This window comes from Glycine soja, chromosome 10 (assembly GCF_004193775.1).
Source record: "Glycine soja cultivar W05 chromosome 10, ASM419377v2, whole genome shotgun sequence".
NCBI lineage: Eukaryota > Viridiplantae > Streptophyta > Magnoliopsida > Fabales > Fabaceae > Glycine > Glycine soja.
In genome coordinates this window covers 11,272,546-11,291,867 of record NC_041011.1, presented here as the reverse complement: position 1 = coordinate 11,291,867, position 19,322 = coordinate 11,272,546, and the positions used below count along the sequence as shown (strand labels likewise).

Genomic DNA, 19,322 nt, shown 5'->3' with positions numbered 1-19,322 from the left:
ACAATTTTGATAATATATCCAAATTTATCATATATGGTAAGTTTGCTGATTTTTACAAAATTATCTTAAAAATCATATATATCAATATTAATTTATGATTGAATGTCAAAGTAAAATTATTTTATACCACATCAACATTAAACTCAAAAATATAAATATAATGGAAAATAATTTTTTTCAGAATAAAATATGTAAAAATAAAAAAATCATTTGTTACATAACAATTCTTGCAACATATTATAAAATTAAAGCACAATATAATGAATATATAATAATAAAAATAATTTTAACATATAAAATATTACAGAATATATGAATCATTGAGAATATAGCAAAAGAGAAAAATTAAAGCAAAATTCCATACATAAAAAAAGTCCAAAGATATGATAGGATGAATAGTGAAAGAAAAACAAACCCTGGATTGTAGTAATTTATTAATATTAAGTCTAGATCGATTATTAGATGCATGCATGCGATCTGGTTTTTCTCTTAACAAGCTACATGATGTGCTGGACACCATGTCCATGGCCACGTTCTGAATTCCAATCTCTCAACAACAACAACAACAACAATCACAATCTCAAACCCTTTCGTCACCGAGTCACGACTCAGTTCATTATAATCATCAATTTCTCTCTGCCATTCCATATGATATATCTACACGGCAACGACAATCTCGAATCTGGAAATCCGAAATCCTCAACCTCGAACGTCGTTGTCCTTTCAAGAGAGATATACATATAGATCTGCGATTTTGAATAGAACAAATTAGGGTTTCGTCAATGGCGTCATCGCGGCGAGAGCGGAAGAATCTCTCGCGTTGGTGAAAAAAAAAAAAAAAACTAAACTTCCGATGGGCAACAACTGTGTGGGACCCAACGTCGGCAACGGCTTCCTCCAGTCCGTCACCGCGGCGGTGTGGAAAACGCGCCCGCCGGAGAACCGCCTTCCTCCGCCCAACGCCGAGGCCAAAGCCCCCGGCGGATCCGCGCCTTCCACCGCAACCACAACCACCAACACCGCCGATTCCTCGAAATCACCGGAGCCTCCTCCCGGCATGCCGGTCCAGAGCACACCGCCAGAGCCGGTCAAAATGCCTGCCGCCGCCGCCGACGCTGCGAAACCGCTCCCGCTGAAGCCCGAGAAGCCGGCCTCGAGCCACGCCATGGAGCCGGTCCCCGGCGGCGGCGATAACAACCACCAGACCAAGAAGCCCACCCACTTGAAAAGGGTATCTAGTGTGGGACTTCAAGTGGAATCCGTGTTAGGTCGAAAAACCGAAAACATGAAAGAGTTCTTTAGTTTGGGGCGCAAGTTAGGGCAAGGGCAATTCGGGACAACGTTTTTATGCGTCCAAAAGGGCACAAACAAAGACTTCGCTTGCAAATCAATCGCAAAGCGCAAATTGACAACGCAGGAGGATGTGGAAGATGTAAGGAGGGAGATTCAAATCATGCACCACTTGGCGGGTCACCCCAATGTGATACAAATTGTTGGGGCTTATGAGGATGCTGTGGCTGTGCATGTTGTCATGGAGCTTTGTGCTGGAGGAGAGTTGTTTGATAGGATCATTCAAAGGGGGCATTACACTGAGAGAAAGGCTGCTGAACTTGCTAGGCTGATTCTTAATGTTGTGGAGGCTTGTCATTCTCTTGGGGTCATGCATAGGGATTTGAAGCCTGAGAATTTTTTGTTTATTAATCATGAGGAGGAGTCACCTCTTAAGACCATTGATTTTGGACTCTCTGTGTTCTTTAGACCAGGTATTGAATTTCCCTCCTTCTGGTTTAGTTAGTGATCCTTTGGTGTAAAGAATCATTACTTTAAGAGCTTGAATAACCATAAAACTTAGATGCAGTTCTTTAGATGTTTTTGGTGATGTTAGCTAATCAAAATTAGAGTTTCATTTTGGTAGTAATAAAGATTTCCATTCAATGTCAATATAGATTACTAAGATGAAACTTTAATTCTGATTGGAGAATTATACTAAAAGCACCCAAGAAACTGTATTTAGGCTTTCTTCTTGAGTAAATAGCTTAATAAAATTCAATAAGAATTTAACACATGAGAGCATAGACTTAGTTTAGATAAACTTCTTAATAAACAGTTATAGAAAAAGAGAATAAGAGGTAAAATGAACAAAATTTCTTGTATAAGTTAAAATCAACGTCAATTTCTGAAAGTTAAAATTGACTTATGTACCTCAATGTTTTGAGTAGATAAGATAGCTTTTGAACAAGTTATAGTGCGTAAGTTAATTTTAACTGAGAGATATTTGATTCGTTTTACCTTCCTATTAAGCTTCTTGCTACGAATAAAACTGATATGGTCATAAGTCACCTTCATTAGTTTAGATAAGCTTTTGTAGAAGCTATTACAAAACGTTCTTTTAGTAGTATTTGAGTTGATTATGATCATAAAGTGCTAGGAAAGACATCTTATGATCTTTGTTGTTGAAATGTGTGTGCTCCTATGCTACCAAAATAAATGCAATGGAAACAATAGAAAACATGTGGCTTTGATCTACAAGATTTATCTCTGTGATTGAGAGTGAGTTACATGTTTCTTGTGTTATAGATGAGCAAAGTTACCGGTTACACATTTGTTCATCATTTTTGTTTACTTTGATGATCTATGGTTATTGACTTCTATCTGCTAGTGCATTTGGAAATGGACTATCTTCTGTTTACTGAGCTAATTATATTAACTGGAATTGTGAATACGATTTGGCTCTGTTCTCTTTCTTGTCTACTACGAATAGAGTAAAGTAAAGACATGGCATGGGCACTGTTCCTTGGGGATTTGTTTTCACAAACATTTTCGTCTTGATGTTTTATGGTGTGTTTGGAATGGAGAGAAATAAGATTGGAGAGAAATGTTGTACTTTTTTGTAGGACCCACACCTTTTATATTCTACTTTAATTAAAAAATTATTTTTTATTTTCATCCTCTCTATTTCTCTCCTCTAAACTAAACACACCCTTAATATTTGTCAAATCAAGCATGAGGTTGATGTTTTGAGTTCCATATTTTTTCCACACTATTATATGCATAACCAGAGGGTGAGCACTGGCGCAACAGTAAAATTGTGCCTTGATGACCAATTGGTCATAAGTTTAAATCCATAAACAACCTCTTTGCATATGCAAGGGTAAGACTGCATACAATGACTCTCTCCCATGCTTTCACATTACAAGGAGCCTTTGGCACTAGAATATGTTAGTTTCATATATCTATAACTACTTTAACTTTTATTTCCAAAATTAATATTTTTATGCATGTGAACTACTTCTAAGACTCTAAGTTGATTTTCATTTAGCTAATGTCAGGGCATTATTATGGCTACTTTATGTTAATAAAAGGGAAGAGGATCTTTATGTCTTCCCCATATTGTTTGAGAGTTGAGACTAGAGAAGGAAAACCAGTTTCATATTTTGTTTAGATACAGTAGGATGACTGCTCAGCTGATGCATAGATATGCATTTTATCACCTCAATTGGTTGTTTAGAAGTTAAAGAATCATACATGTGACTATGTGAGCAAAAATAATAAAAAAAAAACTAAAAATGAATCATACATTTAAAACAAAAAAAGAATTTATTTTAACAGCTGTGGACTTTGGTTTATGGGATCTATATTCATAGAGTTCTACAGAGGAGAGAGATAGTGTATTGCAAGGGCTTTAAGTTTTTAGATTAAGTCATGTATGTATCAAGGGAGCTTAGTTCGGTTGGTTGAGCAAGGTGTGTGAGTTATTGTAAACCCCTGGTACCTACCTTCAATTTTTATGGATAAAAAAAGAAGATTAAGTCATGTTTGTAGGACATCCTGTTACGTGTTACCTCATAAAAAATGTTCTCTTAACTTAGGAGGGCTCTCCATTTTGTTTAACTATGTTAAGCACTTTTGCTTTTCCTTTCTATTTTGGATTTGGTTCATTCAAATTCAGATTGAGAAATTATTCATAACTTCAGGTGAAACATTCACTGATGTGGTTGGGAGCCCATACTATGTGGCCCCTGAAGTTTTGCGGAAGCAATATGGTCCAGAATGTGATGTTTGGAGTGCTGGGGTGATCATCTATATTTTACTCAGTGGAGTTCCCCCATTTTGGGATGGTGAGAATGCTATAATTAATCACTTGATTTCATGATGTCAACTCCTTTCACAGTTTTAGTTGTGTATGTGTTTGTGTTTGTGTTTGTGTAATAATGCTCATAATTCATAATGGTTGGTATATGGATCAGAAACGGAACAGGGAATATTTGAGCAAGTTTTGAAAGGAGAACTTGACTTCATTTCTGAACCCTGGCCTAGCATATCTGAAAGTGCAAAGGATCTTGTTCGGAGGATGCTTATAAGGGACCCTAAGAAGCGGATGACAGCACATGAAGTTCTTTGTGAGTATGCCTGTCTCATTGATGCTACTTGGCTTGATCTTAAATGCATCATGGAAAAGTTCACACTTTTTTTGGTCATTAGAGATCAATTTCAAATAATTTAATAGATAGTCTAGTTTTTTTTTTTTTATTGGCAAATGTTAATTTGTTAGAATGTTAGTTTTGTTAGCAGAGAGGAACGAACCAGTGACCTTTCCCCTCTTTCCTTTTCCCCTAACCGTCCAACACACCTATATCTCCAATAGATACTCTAGTTATCCAGAATTTTCTTTTTTTAACAATTTTTATTCGTGATGACAGATTATCTGGTTAGTTGCTACTTACTACTATAAACTAATGGCTGTAAAGAGAATGAGAAATATGCTGGCCATGAATTTAACATTGCCCCTACTAGACAGACATTACCAATACACCATTACTATAATATTCAGAAGTTAAAGCCAAAATTTTGATCTTTCCCTGTCAATGGACTTCTTATTTTTTATATTTCAGATAAAATTTCCTATTTCACATTTGGTGATTTTCTTTTGGAAATTGCATTGCTGATATATGCCCCTATTTCATTTTTCACTTAACAGACATGGAAATGCTGCACTGCAGTATCCAAATGAATAAATATAATTTGAAATTAGAAGTGTATTAAAGATATTTATGGTTGAATCACTACATTTTTTCCCCTTTGTTGCTTTGTCATTGTTGTTTATCACTATTTTGCGGTATTAGTTGGTGACTTGTTATTCATTAATAAATCATCATCTGAGCCTTGGAGTCCTCTCTTCATAATAGAGTTCAGGAATGTTACTAGATAATGTATTTAAATCACGTGCTCCTTCCACTTTAAATCCGGTTGCATAGCAAGACAAAAAGGTTTCAAGAACATTTAATGTTAGGTTGAAGAGATTAATACAGAATTCTCAAAAGTGGCATTAAGAGAAGCATCATGATCTATTGGTTCATTTTAATTTGTTATTATACTTTTAGGGCTGCATAATCATGACATTTATCTGATTATTAATCTTCTTCATTTTTAAATATACAAATACATTAAGCTAATAAGCTTGATGATGTGCAGGCCACCCATGGGTTCAGGTTGGAGGTGTTGCACCTGATAAACCACTTGATTCTGCTGTCTTGACTCGTTTGAAGCAATTCTCTGCAATGAACAAGCTCAAAAAAATAGCCATTAGAGTGAGTATCCAGTAGTTATTTGAGATTAGAAGTTCATTGCAAGTTACAGTCTTAGTGTCTTGTACATGGCCACCTTGTGCTAAAAAACTATTGCATTTTATTTCTGATATCTAATTTTCCATACAATGTTGTCTGGAACAATCTCTATAAATTGATAAAACTTGTGTAATTGATCGAAGCCTTGGTCATTTGAAGAATAAATTGGGAAAAAAATGCTGTTATTGTTGATAATATTGAAAATTTAGACATTGGAAGATAATTGCTCTATTCAAACTGTGGTATGACTTGATGTTATCCCTTGGCAGGTAATTGCTGAAAACCTGTCTGAGGAAGAAATTGCAGGACTGAAAGAAATGTTCAAGATGATAGACACGGATAACAGCGGACAGATCACTCTTGAGGAACTGAAAAATGGTTTGGAGAGAGTGGGTTCTGTTCTTAAGGATTCTGAAATTACTTGGCTAATGGAAGCAGTAAGTGCTTCCCTGGTATCCAATTGGCTGTTCTATGTACAATTGTTTCTTGTACTAAAGGATTTTTGACTGGTTATAGTTTGATTCGTTGGAACACAATTAGAAAGACACGGTACATATTAGAGCATCTACAATGCAGTTGCTTATGCAAATTGCTCAAAAATAAGATGTGTTGCTTAACTAAAATTGTCATTCGAGCATTTGACATAACATTTCTTATACAAGTACCATTGTTTATATAAGCAATGTTGCTTAACTATTTTTTTTTATCAATATAAAAGGTACTTTCCAAGCCAGGAATCAGCAGCAAAAGGAGAAAAAATAAGTTTAGCACTCTCATTAACAACCTTAGCATTGGAGTGAAATTTTGTATAGAGTTCTTAAATCAATGTGGCATTGTATGGCCAACAACTTTAAGATAAGAAATCATGCATTGTAGATGCTCTTAGTTGTTTATGAGAAACCATTATACTTTAAAAATGAATGGCTGCTTGTAACTCATTTCAGAAAAACAAGAATGCCTTAAACCAGAACTGGCCTTGAAGTCTTGGACTATTTATGCACTATTATATTAAACTGAATAATTGATTTTATTATGTATTTCATTAGATCAATCTTTTTGCTTTCTTGTTTATAATTCAGGCAGACGTGGATAACAGTGGTACCATAGACTATGGTGAATTCTTAGCAGCTATGCTTCATCTAAACAAGATCCAGAAGGAGGATCATCTATATGCTGCATTCACATACTTTGACAAAGATGGGAGTGGATACATTACAAAAGATGAGCTCCAACAAGCCTGCGAACAGTTCGGCCTAAAGGATTATCATCTAGATGATATAATATGTGAAATTGACAAAGATAATGTAATACATTGCATTCCAGTGGTTTACTTTTTCTGTTTTCTTTTATTTGACTTGAATTCTGCACTGTTTTCAGGATGGACGCATTGATTACAGCGAGTTTGCAGCAATGATGCAAGACACTGATTTTGGCAAAATGGGTTTTTAAACAGCATTAGTAAAATTATGGATACCTTCAAGCATTAGTGAACTCTTGATCTTGCCAAATGGGGACTTGATAGATAGATAGTCTCACAGATAGCATATTTTCTCTTCCAGATGCCTAAGTTATGTAAGTACATGCACTTAGAAATTGTTTGAGCTTCAGGGGAGAGGAAGCTTCAATGGCCTGCTAAACATAGTGTTTATGTATTTACAAATCATTCTTTTATTGAATTAGCCTAGTGCAATAGATCACAGTTTTTCCTGTCGAATCTGCAACCCTTTTTTGGGGGGTAAATGGATGGTAGAATGATTTTTCAGCATGTGATATGATGGTGCTACTTAGTGATGGTTCTCACTCTACATCCAATTGGGAACAAATTTCCAAAAGCAGTGATGAAGGACATGCATTTATGCACATCCAGCTGTGCATGTCTTGAATCTTAAAGCCATGCCATCTTTCAGTGAGTCTCAAATCATGTGCTCATGCTGAATATCATGTTGTATCAACTCATGTACCCTGTTTGCATTCATGTATAGAGCTAAGTTATCTGTAGCTTTGGTTTAATGATGTTTCACTTTGAGTGTATACACACAATCGTTATTTTTTTTTTCCTTTTTCTTTTGTAACTGTGTATTTCTTGCCAATGACACAAATAATGAATTTGATTAGAATCATGAGATGCAATGCCGCTGCCAACCTTAAGTTGTTCTATTTGGTTTAGCTATTAACTTTCTCAAGTCCTCAATAAGCAGGATCATCTAATTACCTAGACTTGGTTGATATACGCCTTTCTTATTCCCTCCTTAAATAATTCAAGTGCCAACATGATGACTTAAAAGAAAAGGAAAAGAGTAATATACTTTCATGAGCCAAGTAGTTTTATTCGTTGGGTTTCCCCCCCCCCCCCCCCCCCCCCCTCCTCTCCCTTCCTTGGGGCTGCTTACTTGGTTCTTAAAGGTTAAACAATTTAAAAATGTCATTTGTTAAAGACTCAAAGTAAACGAGTTTTAATAGAAGTTGGCTATATAGACAACATTTACCAAGGTTGCTTGAAAATTTAAGGTTTAATTCCAGTTACTATAGTTGTAACATCTTTTTCTTGATTTATGTGAGATATCTTTTCAAATAACAATTAAATTATCCTTTTGGAAAAGGTTACAATAATTAAAACTGTTCATAATTAAAAAATTATCAGTTTCGAGAATGTTAATTAAAATCATTAATTTAATTTCAAAATTAAAATTAGTAAATAGTAGTCAAAATTAAAAATTCGTTAATTCCTAAAATTCAGCTACTCCATATAATTTCAAAATTGAATTACCAATGAAGTTCAATTTAATTGATTAGATAAGATGTGTGAGTGTTATAAATTTCTACAAATAAAAAAATAACAGTTATTTATTTGGTCTCTCAAATCTGGTTATTGTAGTTATTTATTTTTTTTCCTTAATTTTCAAATTTCACTTTTTAGTTTTCAATTTTAAAATATATTCTTTTTATTCTTTCTTGCAATGCGGTAAAAATTATTCATAAAATATGTATAAAAGGACATTAAATATGTATGTAATAAGTAAAAAAATCGGTCAAAAGAGACTTAAAAAAACATTTTTTTTAAGTTGAAGAACTAAAAAAAACTTAAGTTTAGCAAAAAACCTTAATATTTTTTCTTTTTTTATCAGAAAAAAATCTTAATATATGCTCCAAACTTAATATTTTAGGGAGTATATATAGTAAGATTAATAGATAGATACATAGAGAGCTAATAAGATGGCCAATGGGGAACTACAAGATGTGTGTATGAAATAATTAAGAAGATAAGTATAACAATTCTTAACATTTCGTCATATCAATAAAATATACTAACATTTATTTAAGAAAATAATTTATATGAGATTTTCTTTTAAACCATTCACTTTAAAATTGAAATAATTATAATAAAATAAAATATGAAATTAAACATGAAATGTTGATTTATTTATGAAAATATCAGATTGATTATCAATAATAATTAGTTGACATAATTTAATATTACATTTATATACGATATATAACATTTTAGAGAGAAAAAATTATTTCGAAATAGATATTAAAATTAATTTTACATTTAATATTTTTTCAAAGACTATACTTTATCAATATTTAGTGAAAATAATGTATAAAAAGAATAAATAGATCATTAGTTAAATAAATAAATGATATATTAAAAATTTATATAATATTTTTTTAAAAAAATTCAATCAATTAATTATATTTTTTTAATTTCAGTGACAATCTTAATCGTAATGTAATCTGGAATTAGAGAATAATAAATGTCTTGGATAAGTGAATAACGGTTTCGGGGACTTACTCTAACATGTGAGCAACGTGAAAGCAACACCTGCTCGAAATCTTGGCTCCGCCGACAGAGAAGGGGACGAAATCGGCGCCACCCACCGCTGGTTTTAACATCACCTGTGAAAGCAGAGGCGCCAACGAGCAACGCTTGAGGACCCTGAAGAGGTGTCTCCGCCACCGTAGAGCCCTAACCTGAGCTCTCTCGCCGCCGTCGCAGGTGGTTTTCTTCCTCTCCAGGTATATTTTTTATTACCTTGTTTCCCGGGTTTTTATGATTCTATTGTATGTGGCCATTGGCTACAACTTTCCAATTTTCACTGGCACAATTGAAAAATGAGTATGAATGAAACTGTTTTTTCTCTGTTGCTGTAGCTATTTGTGCCACATTGTTATTGTGTTTTTGCAAATTGCATGTTTCATATTAGGCATTTCTTTGTATTTGATTGATGATTGCTGTTTTGGTTGAATGAATCTGAATAAGGCTTTAAACTTAAAATTTATTTTATTCTTCCGAGAGTGAGAGCTGTATAAGAGGCTTAGTATTATCTTTTTTGTCTTCGTAATGAAGGACTCCTCTGTGAGTGTCTTGCACTAATTTGCTGCATTGCTGAATTTCTTGAATCTGGAATCACAACTTTGTCCGCAATTGCGGTCGCTATTGGTGTTATGGTTGCAGCAAGCGTCCTGCATCCTCTTGTCATCTTTGGCGAGTCTTCGGCCAATTAAACTTGAGCTAATATTATTATCTCAATATTTATGCATTTCATACTCATTTGCATACAAATTAATTTTTTATACTCATATAATTAATTGATATGTATATATACATACATACATTTCAAGTTTTCAATTGCTATGCGACTTTTGCTATTAGCCTGGGACACTATCCGTTATATGATATTGCAGATTATTGGCTTTCCGCCACTTTCCACAATCCGCAATTGATCACACTGGTTATATGTATGAATTTACACGTTGAAGCTCTTGTTTCTTTGTTTGATGTTTGTTTCCTGGCCAACACATAAAACATTAAATCATAATGCCGTTTTTTTTTACATATAGAATTTGGATATTACTACATATTAGAACAGAAAAAAAATAAATACAAAAAAATTTCTTTCAGTGTAGGTATCCCTCTTCTCTGGAACAGTGATGCTGCCAAGACATGTTCAAACTATTGGTAGTCTCCTTGAGAGAGTTATGCAAGTTCATGTTGCGCAGCTCAGAGGAATAAATACACATTTCTGTCTTTGGTACTCTTCTGTGTCGACTTGTAATGAGCTGCCAAGAAAGCTCAACAAGTATGAGAGGAAACCACCGGTGACAAGTTTTAATGAACTTAAGCGTCAAGCCAGACTGGAGAGAAAGGAGAGGCAAAAGGTGCATGAGAATAAATTACAACCTCCCGAAAATGGCTTATTGGTGGAGCATTTAATTCCTATTGCTCATGAAGTTTATGCTGCCAGATGTGAACTAATATCTACTGTTTCAAGACTTGTCAACTACATTGCTATTTATACATGCAGGTCACACCATAACTCTAGTATTCTTCATTGTGGTTGTTCAAGCTTTTAGCATGTTGCCTGTAGATATTCTATTCAACTATGATATCTGGTTTGACTTTCTATCAAAAGTCTTTTCTTTCTATTTTTTATCTTGTATTTTTGGAATGAACTTGTACTTTTAACTTGTCAACTAAGTGATATAATATGATTTTTTAATGCATTATGGGTTTTAGATGATTTCTTAATGCAAACACTGAACATGATCTATCTGAAATGAATAATGTAAACATGTCTAGTCACTTGGGCTTTTTTATTATGCATAATTGTTTAAGTGTTGGATGCTTTGCAGCTTATGTGGAGAAGTTCATGTTGGTCATCCACCACATCAAATTAGAACATGCGATGTTAGAGGAAGCCCATCAAGCAAAGAACATAGTTGGGTCAAAGGTGGTGTTGAACATGTTCTGCCACTTGTAGAGTCATTTCATCTGTATGATAGAATAGGGAGGGCTGTTTCACATAATGAAATGCTTGAAGTAGACCGAATTCCAGCAATTGTTGAATTGTGTATTCAGGCAGGTTTTGACATACCTGAGTACCCTACCAGGAGAAGGTCCTTCCCTGTTTACTGTGTTGCTGGTAGGATTATTGATTTTGAGAAAAGATTTCCTAAAGAAATTTCTCTTGGTGAAGATATAGAAGCACATGGGTTTTGGTTTAAGAAAAAAAGAGTGGATGTAAACACAAATTCTATGGCAATGCAATCTGATGATATCCAAGGTTTATGAAAACAAATTCTTTTTCTTCTCTCTTAGACACCCACACATTCTTCCTTTGTTAACTATGCTGACTATGTGCACACATTTGTGCAGCTATTGCTGTTCGAGGCATGAAAGCCTGGGAAAAAATGCATGGAGGAGCTTCAAAACTTATGGAGAAGTATGCTGTCCAAACTTGTGGATATTGTCCAGAGGTACAAGTGGGACCCAAAGGTCATAGAGGACGAAATTGTCAAGCTTTCAAACACCAGATGAGGGATGGACAACATGCATGGCAGGAGGCAAGAATTGATGATTTGGCACCTCCAGTATATGTCTTTCACATTCGAGATGATCAACCTAGGAAACCTCTGGTAAATGAGTTGAAAAAGTACTATGGTATGCTACCTGCAGTGGTTGAGCTATTTGCCCAAGCTGGGGCTCCAGTTGATAAGAGTTATGCTTGTATGATGAGGGAAGATGTTGTAATCCCTCAAATGGATGAGGAAAAGTGGGTTGTTTAAAACAATGATTTGATTTAATTTCTTTCAACTATTTGTATATATGCTAACAAAGATAGAGGACCTGTCTAATGTTGGTAATTAGAGATATAATAGGATGAAAAAAGAACATTGGGCCGCTAAACTATCTCGTGTTCTATTGGCAACTTAAGGTTGCAGTATTGATTATATGGAACATATCTACTTTTGGCACCCACTGCAGGCCAACGGACTTGGATTTCTTGCTGGGATTCCTTTGAGAACAACTCTTCATCCCTCTACCAATCTCATTCATCACCTAATTTAGTTATAGTCTGATCTGCTTTTATGCAATATTTTGTAGTATAATTTCCTATTACTAAAACCAAAAAAAACCTTAGCCCACAGGGTTAATTTACTATCTTCTGGAGTACAAGAGGCAGAGGGATGGTTGACAATGCACTGGATAAGGTGGAAAAAGTGTTTTACATGCCAATCATATTAGGAAGAGGAAGTAAGTATAGAAGGAACTTCAAAGATTGGCAACAGTTCCTTGCTCGAGCTCTATCAGATTTGCCGAACAGGTATATTCTTTTGTGTTTTGAAATATTTTTTTCTTAGTTGCATGAATGTATCTTGGTTATGAGACTCGATGATTGCTATGCATTTATTTCTGAATTGCTTTGCTGAAATTGCTATCACTCCAATATCAAAACTCCACATCATCAAGAAAGGAACTCTACTTTGACTATATCTTAACTTCTGTGTCCATTAAAATGCATCATATCTATCTTATCTTCAATTTGTGCAACTTCTGTGTATGCACCCACTGGCTTGTGATGTAGCCAAAATTATCCTTTCTATTTAAATATATGAAATTTACCAAAAGCATTATGCATCACAATAACGTGAATCTGAACAGTATTCTTATTGAGAGGGACCCTATCAGTTTGAGTGAACCTTTCAAAAATTTATCTTTACGATACATCATTAATAAAGTATGTGTAATTGTCACTTTACAATATCTGTTAAGAAAAAAGCTTGCGAACATGTAATGTTTTAAGCTACAATTTCATACAAGAGATAAAGCTACAATTTCTTAAAAATTCCTTGGTCCTTTAGTTTAATTTTTAATAAAATGTAAGATTGTTAACCTATTTAGTAAATACTATAAATAGCCTACTGATCTTTCATACGTGTCATAGCAAACCACACAATAGAAAATGTCTTACTCATCACGCCTACGTACAGTGCATGTAAAAAAAATTTAAGTTGGATATTGGAGTTGTTATTGGATGCTATTTATGACTTTTTTTAGTTAAATGACGTGTTCCCACTTCTTTTATAAGAGTTGAGATCTGAGTTGGGGGTAGGATATCCTTCCCTTCCAGTAAATGTTGATATGTTGTAGGAGTCTGGTGGATGTAGAATGGGATGAATAACTAAGGGAGTCCAATTCAGTTGGGTTGAGTAAAGTGTTATTAGTTGTAAATTCTCTGATAATTGTCTTTCCCGATGGATAAAAAAAAGTTATTGTAAGTTTCATGGTTTAACATATAGACACTTTTAAGGCTCTAGTCTATTAAGAACTCTAACAGAGTAATGATAATAATTCTAATAAGCACTGTAATTATTAATCTATTAATAAAGAAGTTAAGTGTTGAAGTCAATAAAAACTAAGAGCCTCTAGAGTGTAGATGCCAGTGAGCCATAGTTACAAGTTAATTTGGATGATTATTGCAGGTGAGCAAGGGTGGGAGAATTGAGAACATTATGGAAGCAAGTAGATCCAAGTAACTCCTACATGGTTTAATTGGTAATTATTTAACGCATCTCATTATTTGCTTCGATGCTTCCCGAGTGCTTTACAGATTGGACAAACGGCAATGCACTTGGAGTACACTAAATCAAATAATGAGGTGTTTTAAGTAATATCCGGTTTAATTTTGAATCATGGTTATCTGGACTCCTTTCTTATCATTTGGGCCTGAATCCTATGTTGGGTCCAGAACATGACACAACTGTACTAAACCATCCTCTGTTTGGCTCCCTAGAGGGACAAAATTTCATTCTCGAAGGAAGAATATTCTTCCCCTTTATTTTTGTAAAGTGATAAAGTATAGTTGTAATAGTAATTAATCAAAAATGACAATTATAAATCATATATTTTATTAATATAAGCATAATGACAATGTACAATTTTTTTTACAATGCACTTATAATTAAAAGATGGTTGATTTTTATAACAATTCTTTTAAAAATTATACCCATGATGATTTCTAATTAATTTATAATGTTAATGCAAAAAAAAAAAAATTCAAATACGTGTACAAGCATAATAATATATAAATAGCATCATCATGTCAACCTTAAACTCTTTAGTTAGCAATTATTATATGTTTGTGTGTGTTTGGTTTTCAAGTTAGAGGCAAGGAACACCAATTCAACATCTCCTTTCCTTATCTGTTTTTTCCTTGAAAAGTGGAAAACTCCCCTTCAACACTCCTTTCCTTTTCTGTTTTTGTCTTCAAAAGTGGAAAACTCCCCTTCAACACCGTTGAAATGGTTTCCAAATTGAAATGTCATTTTACCACACATTTTATTCTCTTAAAAACAGTAAATGATTTTACCACATTCAAAATGACATTTTATTTTCAAAATGATATTTTATTCTCTTAAATGTATTACCACACATTTCAATCAAATCCTTAATTGAAATGTCATTTTGAAGTCCTATAATCCTATATTAAATTATCTTAATCATGTTATAACCCAAAATCAAAAGATTGAAACTAAAAACAACTGTATGATGTATACTTTGTTTTTTAGTAAACCAAAAAATATATTATATATGTGTGTTTGTTTTTCCAGTTAGAGGCAACAAACACCAATTCATCATCTCCTTTCCTTTTCTGTTTTTGTCTTGAAAAGTGGAAAACTTCCCTTTAACACCGTTGAAATGGTTTCCAAGTTGAAATGTCATTTTATTACACATTTTATTCTCTTAAAAACAGAAAATGATTTTACCACATTCAAAATGACATCTTATTTTCAAAATGATATTTCATTCTCTTAAATGTATTACCACACATTTCAATCAAATCCTTAATTGCAATGTCATTTTGAAGTCCTGTAATCTTATATTGATTTATCTTAATCATATTATAACCCAAAATCAAAAGATTGAAACTAGAAACAACTATATGATGTATACTTTCTTTTTTAATAAACCAAAAAATATATTATAATTGAAAGTTGAATACAAGAAATACATGTTCACAACCAAAACATAGCAGAATATCGTGAAAAAACAAAAGCTTTTTATACACTCAATCCTCCTACGTAATACCGAATGCTTCCTTCCACAAATTGCTAGCACCCCAGAGCTTTACAAAAAATATATTTATCATATGTTACACCTTTTTTTTTCTAATTTTATTTTCGGTTTAATAAATAGCTTTTTAAATGCAAGTCTGGTATACAAACATCACTTTCGTGATAAAGTGTGAAGCTATCATGGTCCTCCATGATTTAAGAATTATTATAGACTGAAAAATTATGATCACTTCATTTATTTTATGAAAAGAATGTAATAAATATAAGTCCAACTAACAACATCTACAATACATAGTTATTTAAATAAATTAGTTATCATAATTTAGTAAATCTTATAATTTTATATATATTTAAAAATTTTACATGAAATTTATTAAAATACTAAGATTATTAAAATAAATGATTGACTTAATTTTATGGGATCTTATAATGTTTGAAAAATAATATTTTATTTATACTATAAATTTATTAAACAATGATTACTTATATAATCAACTTCTTATCATTTGTTTCATTAAAGAAAAAGGTTAAAGAATGTTACTTATAAATAATCTAATCGGAGATGGTCTAATATTAGAAAATTTCTAACAAATTTCATGCATGGGCGCACATTTAGTCAAAAACATTGATTTTTCTATTGTTGTTGGGATTAGTGTAAACTTTTGCATTTCTTCTTGTCATGTTTTGGACTTCTGGGGCAGGGGAATAAAGGTAGTAGGAGAAGCTAAAGCATGAAAGGTTGAATGAATTGAGACTGAATTGAAAAAAAAAAGTAATATTAATCAGAGGTTCCACGTGGAAACAAAATTAGAAAATTATGCCATGTGTCAGAGAAAATACGGTGGTGGCTTTTGCATGATTTTAATGACGATCTGAGTTGTCCACACATTTTGGTCTTTGGTGGCACACGTGGCCAAAGCATGGAGTCTCACCCCTCTAACCTTACAATTTTTTGCTTTTATTATTTTGAAAAAAGGTTAGATTAGTAAAATTATAATATCGACATGACTATTAAAATAATAATTCACTATAAAAGCCAGATCTATCGTACATTGTGATTTGTTGTTGAATGAGTGTGTAAACTAGTAATGTTCCTTTTTTATACTTAAAAAACTAATAATCTTTTATTTTAACTTTTATTTATGCAATTATTTCTCTTAATAATAAGAAGAATAACTTGGTATTTAAATGCAGTGTGTGGGTGGACACAATTGGAGTTGGAGTGTAGTAAGTGGTCCCTTATCACTCACGATGACACTTTTTGTAAGTCAACATCATGTCGTTCTTGCATGACTTTCCCTCCCACTTAGGGCACCGCCCCTTTCTGGCGACTGGCAAGAGAGAGGAGAGAGAGAGAGAGTCATGGCATGGTCATAGTATCTCATTATGTGGTCTCCTCTTTTATCTTTGATTTCATTATTCCTATTATTTTGTATAAAACAAAAATCTTGGTAAATAAGAGAGAATTGAGATAAGTAATATATCCCTTTCTATTCATTATGGGAAGTTATTTTAATTTTTCAAAGATTAAAATAATTGACTGTTATAGTTTATGATTTTTTCTTCAGTATATTTTATTTGATTCATTGGAATCAAAAATAAATATTAAAAAATTATAATAATTCATATATTATGTTTAAGTAATTGATTATATTATTTTCATCAACAAAACTCTAACCTAAAATTTATTGATTCTATTGATGATTATTTTTTAAAAAAACTAACTGGTAGTTACATTATTTCTATTAACAAAGTTTTAATATAAGATTTTACTTAAATGATTCGAGTTCAGTTTTACTTAAATCATTTTTTTTTACCTTCAAAGGCAAATTAAATAAGAGATGAATATAACCCGTGTTCTTCCTCCGATCCAGTTTTTACACATATGCTTCATTTCAAACAAAATTTTAAGTATTTATTATGGTTGATCCGTTTAGCAAAAATTAGCATATAGTAGATAAGTTAGTTGATAATGGATAGCTTATAATTGGTAGTGGACGAGTTTATAGCATAAGCTAACTAATTGATTTAATTTTTGTTTGGTAACGTTAGGAGTTGAACTATATAAAATGACATAGGAAGACATGTTGATGTAGGAATTAATGAAACAAATTAACCTTTATTTTATACAGAGAAACACTAACCTTAACGATATAAATTTCATTAATTATAAGTTAATTGTAGGAATTTATGAAACAAACTAATGATCATAAGCTAGTTTTCCCAAACTTCAGAAACTTTCTAGATGCATTAATCTTTCTTTTATATCGAGTCATATTTATTTTTCAAATTTTTATATATAATATTCTTTGCTTAATGATAACTTCAAACGTAATGTAAGAGTAATAGTTTTTACTTTTATTTGTGAGAGATATTAGGGGTTAGGATTTTATTTATTTATTTATTTGTGAGAGAATAATAATTGAAACTAATTAATTGAAATAGAAAAGATAAAAATGAGATATTAGTGGTTCTACCGAACATGATTATTTTTGGTGCAAGATACTTTTAAATAAAATAAAAAGAGATATTAACAATACACTACTACAAAAAAGCAGTTTTAACATCGATTTATTAACATCGGTTTTGGACAAAACCGATGTTAAGTTAACGCAGTGACATATTTGTAAATAAAGTATTTTTCTTAACATCGGTTTTCCAAAAAACCGATGTTAATGCATACATGTTAACATCAGTCAGTTTTTCAAAAACCGATGTTAACGTATGATATGTTAAAATCGGTTTTCCAAAAAATCAATGTTAATGCATACACATTAACATCGGTTTTTTAAAAACCGATGCTAACATCATTAATTAACATCGATTTTTGAAAAATGTATGATATGTTAACATTAGTTTTTTGAAAAATCGATATTAATATAAACTTTTTTTTTAATTATTTATATATTTTAAAAAAAATCATATATTGCATTATTAATTATATTTTAATTAAAAAAAATAAAATAATTAATAAAAAATAATAAATTCAAAAGGTAAGCATTTAAAAATTAAACTAAATTTTTAAAATGAATTTTGTAATTTTACTTTTATTATTTCATGATTATCATTTAAATATAACACACATTTATATAAATTATTTGATATTAGTTAATTTGAAAATATAAAAAAATTGTTTTTAATAATAGAGTTTAACTTTTATAGAATTTTTATAGAATGTTGGTAAAAACAATTATATCATAAAAAAATTAAATTTTTTATTAATATATTTTTATTTAATTATTATAAAAATAAAAAAAAATTAGTTTTTTTCTTCTTAAAAAGATAAATGGAGAATATTGTTTAAAAATTCTATGAAATCCTACTATATTTATATTATCGTATTATCTTTAAATTTAAAGTAAATTAAAATATTTGTATATATTAATTTGATTTATTGAAAATATATGTTACACAGTGGTTTAATTTAAATAATTATAGTTATCTCATATATTTGTAGGATTTAAAAAAATGATATTTTCATTATTTTTAAACAAATTTTTCAGAACAAAAATAAAAATATTTTCAAGACACGAAAATTATGTTTTAAGTCTTTAAATTTAGAGTTAATTATAATCCACATGTAATTTATTTTTATTACATTTGTCATTTTTTTTATTATTTTTAACCTCATTTGTTAATTATGTGAATTTTTTGTTAATAAATTTAATAAAAAAAATTATTTAGGAAAGAAGAAACAAAGAAAAAGAATTATATTTAAATAGTGATGAATTTTTTTTTTGTCAAAAGTTATTTTAATACTCAATTAAATATATTTTAATACTCATTTAGGAAAGAAGAAACAAAGAAAAAGTATTTCGGATTAACTATTTTCAGTCTCTA

The 19,322-nt window shown here is 31.6% G+C and overlaps 2 protein-coding genes across 4 annotated transcripts; both read left to right on the top strand.

Annotated features, from left to right (window-relative positions):
• Positions 1–414: 414 nt before the first annotated feature.
• Positions 415–7,754, top strand: LOC114370553 (calcium-dependent protein kinase 20-like). 2 transcript variants are annotated; one of them, XM_028327936.1, is made up of 7 exons: positions 416–1,763; positions 3,975–4,118; positions 4,248–4,400; positions 5,473–5,588; positions 5,894–6,061; positions 6,704–6,928; positions 7,002–7,754. In XM_028327936.1, the coding sequence occupies exons 1-7, from the start codon at positions 854–856 to the stop codon at positions 7,071–7,073; spliced, it is 1,788 nt and encodes a 595-aa protein (XP_028183737.1). In that variant the 5' UTR covers positions 416–853; the 3' UTR covers positions 7,074–7,754. The 2 variants fall into 2 exon arrangements, with proteins under 2 accessions (XP_028183736.1, XP_028183737.1); XM_028327935.1 differs by having other exon boundaries at positions 415–1,763; positions 6,704–7,754.
• Positions 7,755–9,397: 1,643 nt separating this feature from the next.
• On the top strand, positions 9,398–12,405 carry LOC114369690 (APO protein 3, mitochondrial-like). 2 transcript variants are annotated; one of them, XM_028326935.1, is made up of 4 exons: positions 9,398–9,641; positions 10,533–10,930; positions 11,259–11,689; positions 11,782–12,405. In XM_028326935.1, the coding sequence occupies exons 2-4, from the start codon at positions 10,557–10,559 to the stop codon at positions 12,189–12,191; spliced, it is 1,215 nt and encodes a 404-aa protein (XP_028182736.1). In that variant the 5' UTR covers positions 9,398–9,641; positions 10,533–10,556; the 3' UTR covers positions 12,192–12,405. The 2 variants fall into 2 exon arrangements, with proteins under 2 accessions (XP_028182736.1, XP_028182735.1); XM_028326934.1 differs by having other exon boundaries at positions 10,528–10,930.
• The last annotated feature ends 6,917 nt before the right edge of the window (positions 12,406–19,322 follow it).

Bases quoted from the DNA above. Each gene is read 5' to 3' on its own strand.
- LOC114369690 (XM_028326935.1), top strand. From the start codon at position 10,557: ATGCTGCCAAGACATGTTCAAACTATTGGTAGTCTCCTTGAGAGAGTT. The intron at 10,931-11,258 runs GTCACACCATAA...GATGCTTTGCAG, and splicing joins ATTGCTATTTATACATGCAG to CTTATGTGGAGAAGTTCATG. The intron at 11,690-11,781 runs GTTTATGAAAAC...ACATTTGTGCAG, and splicing joins GCAATCTGATGATATCCAAG to CTATTGCTGTTCGAGGCATG.
- LOC114370553 (XM_028327935.1), top strand. From the start codon at position 854: ATGGGCAACAACTGTGTGGGACCCAACGTCGGCAACGGCTTCCTCCAG. The intron at 4,119-4,247 runs GTGAGAATGCTA...TATATGGATCAG, and splicing joins AGTTCCCCCATTTTGGGATG to AAACGGAACAGGGAATATTT. The intron at 5,589-5,893 runs GTGAGTATCCAG...ATCCCTTGGCAG, and splicing joins TCAAAAAAATAGCCATTAGA to GTAATTGCTGAAAACCTGTC.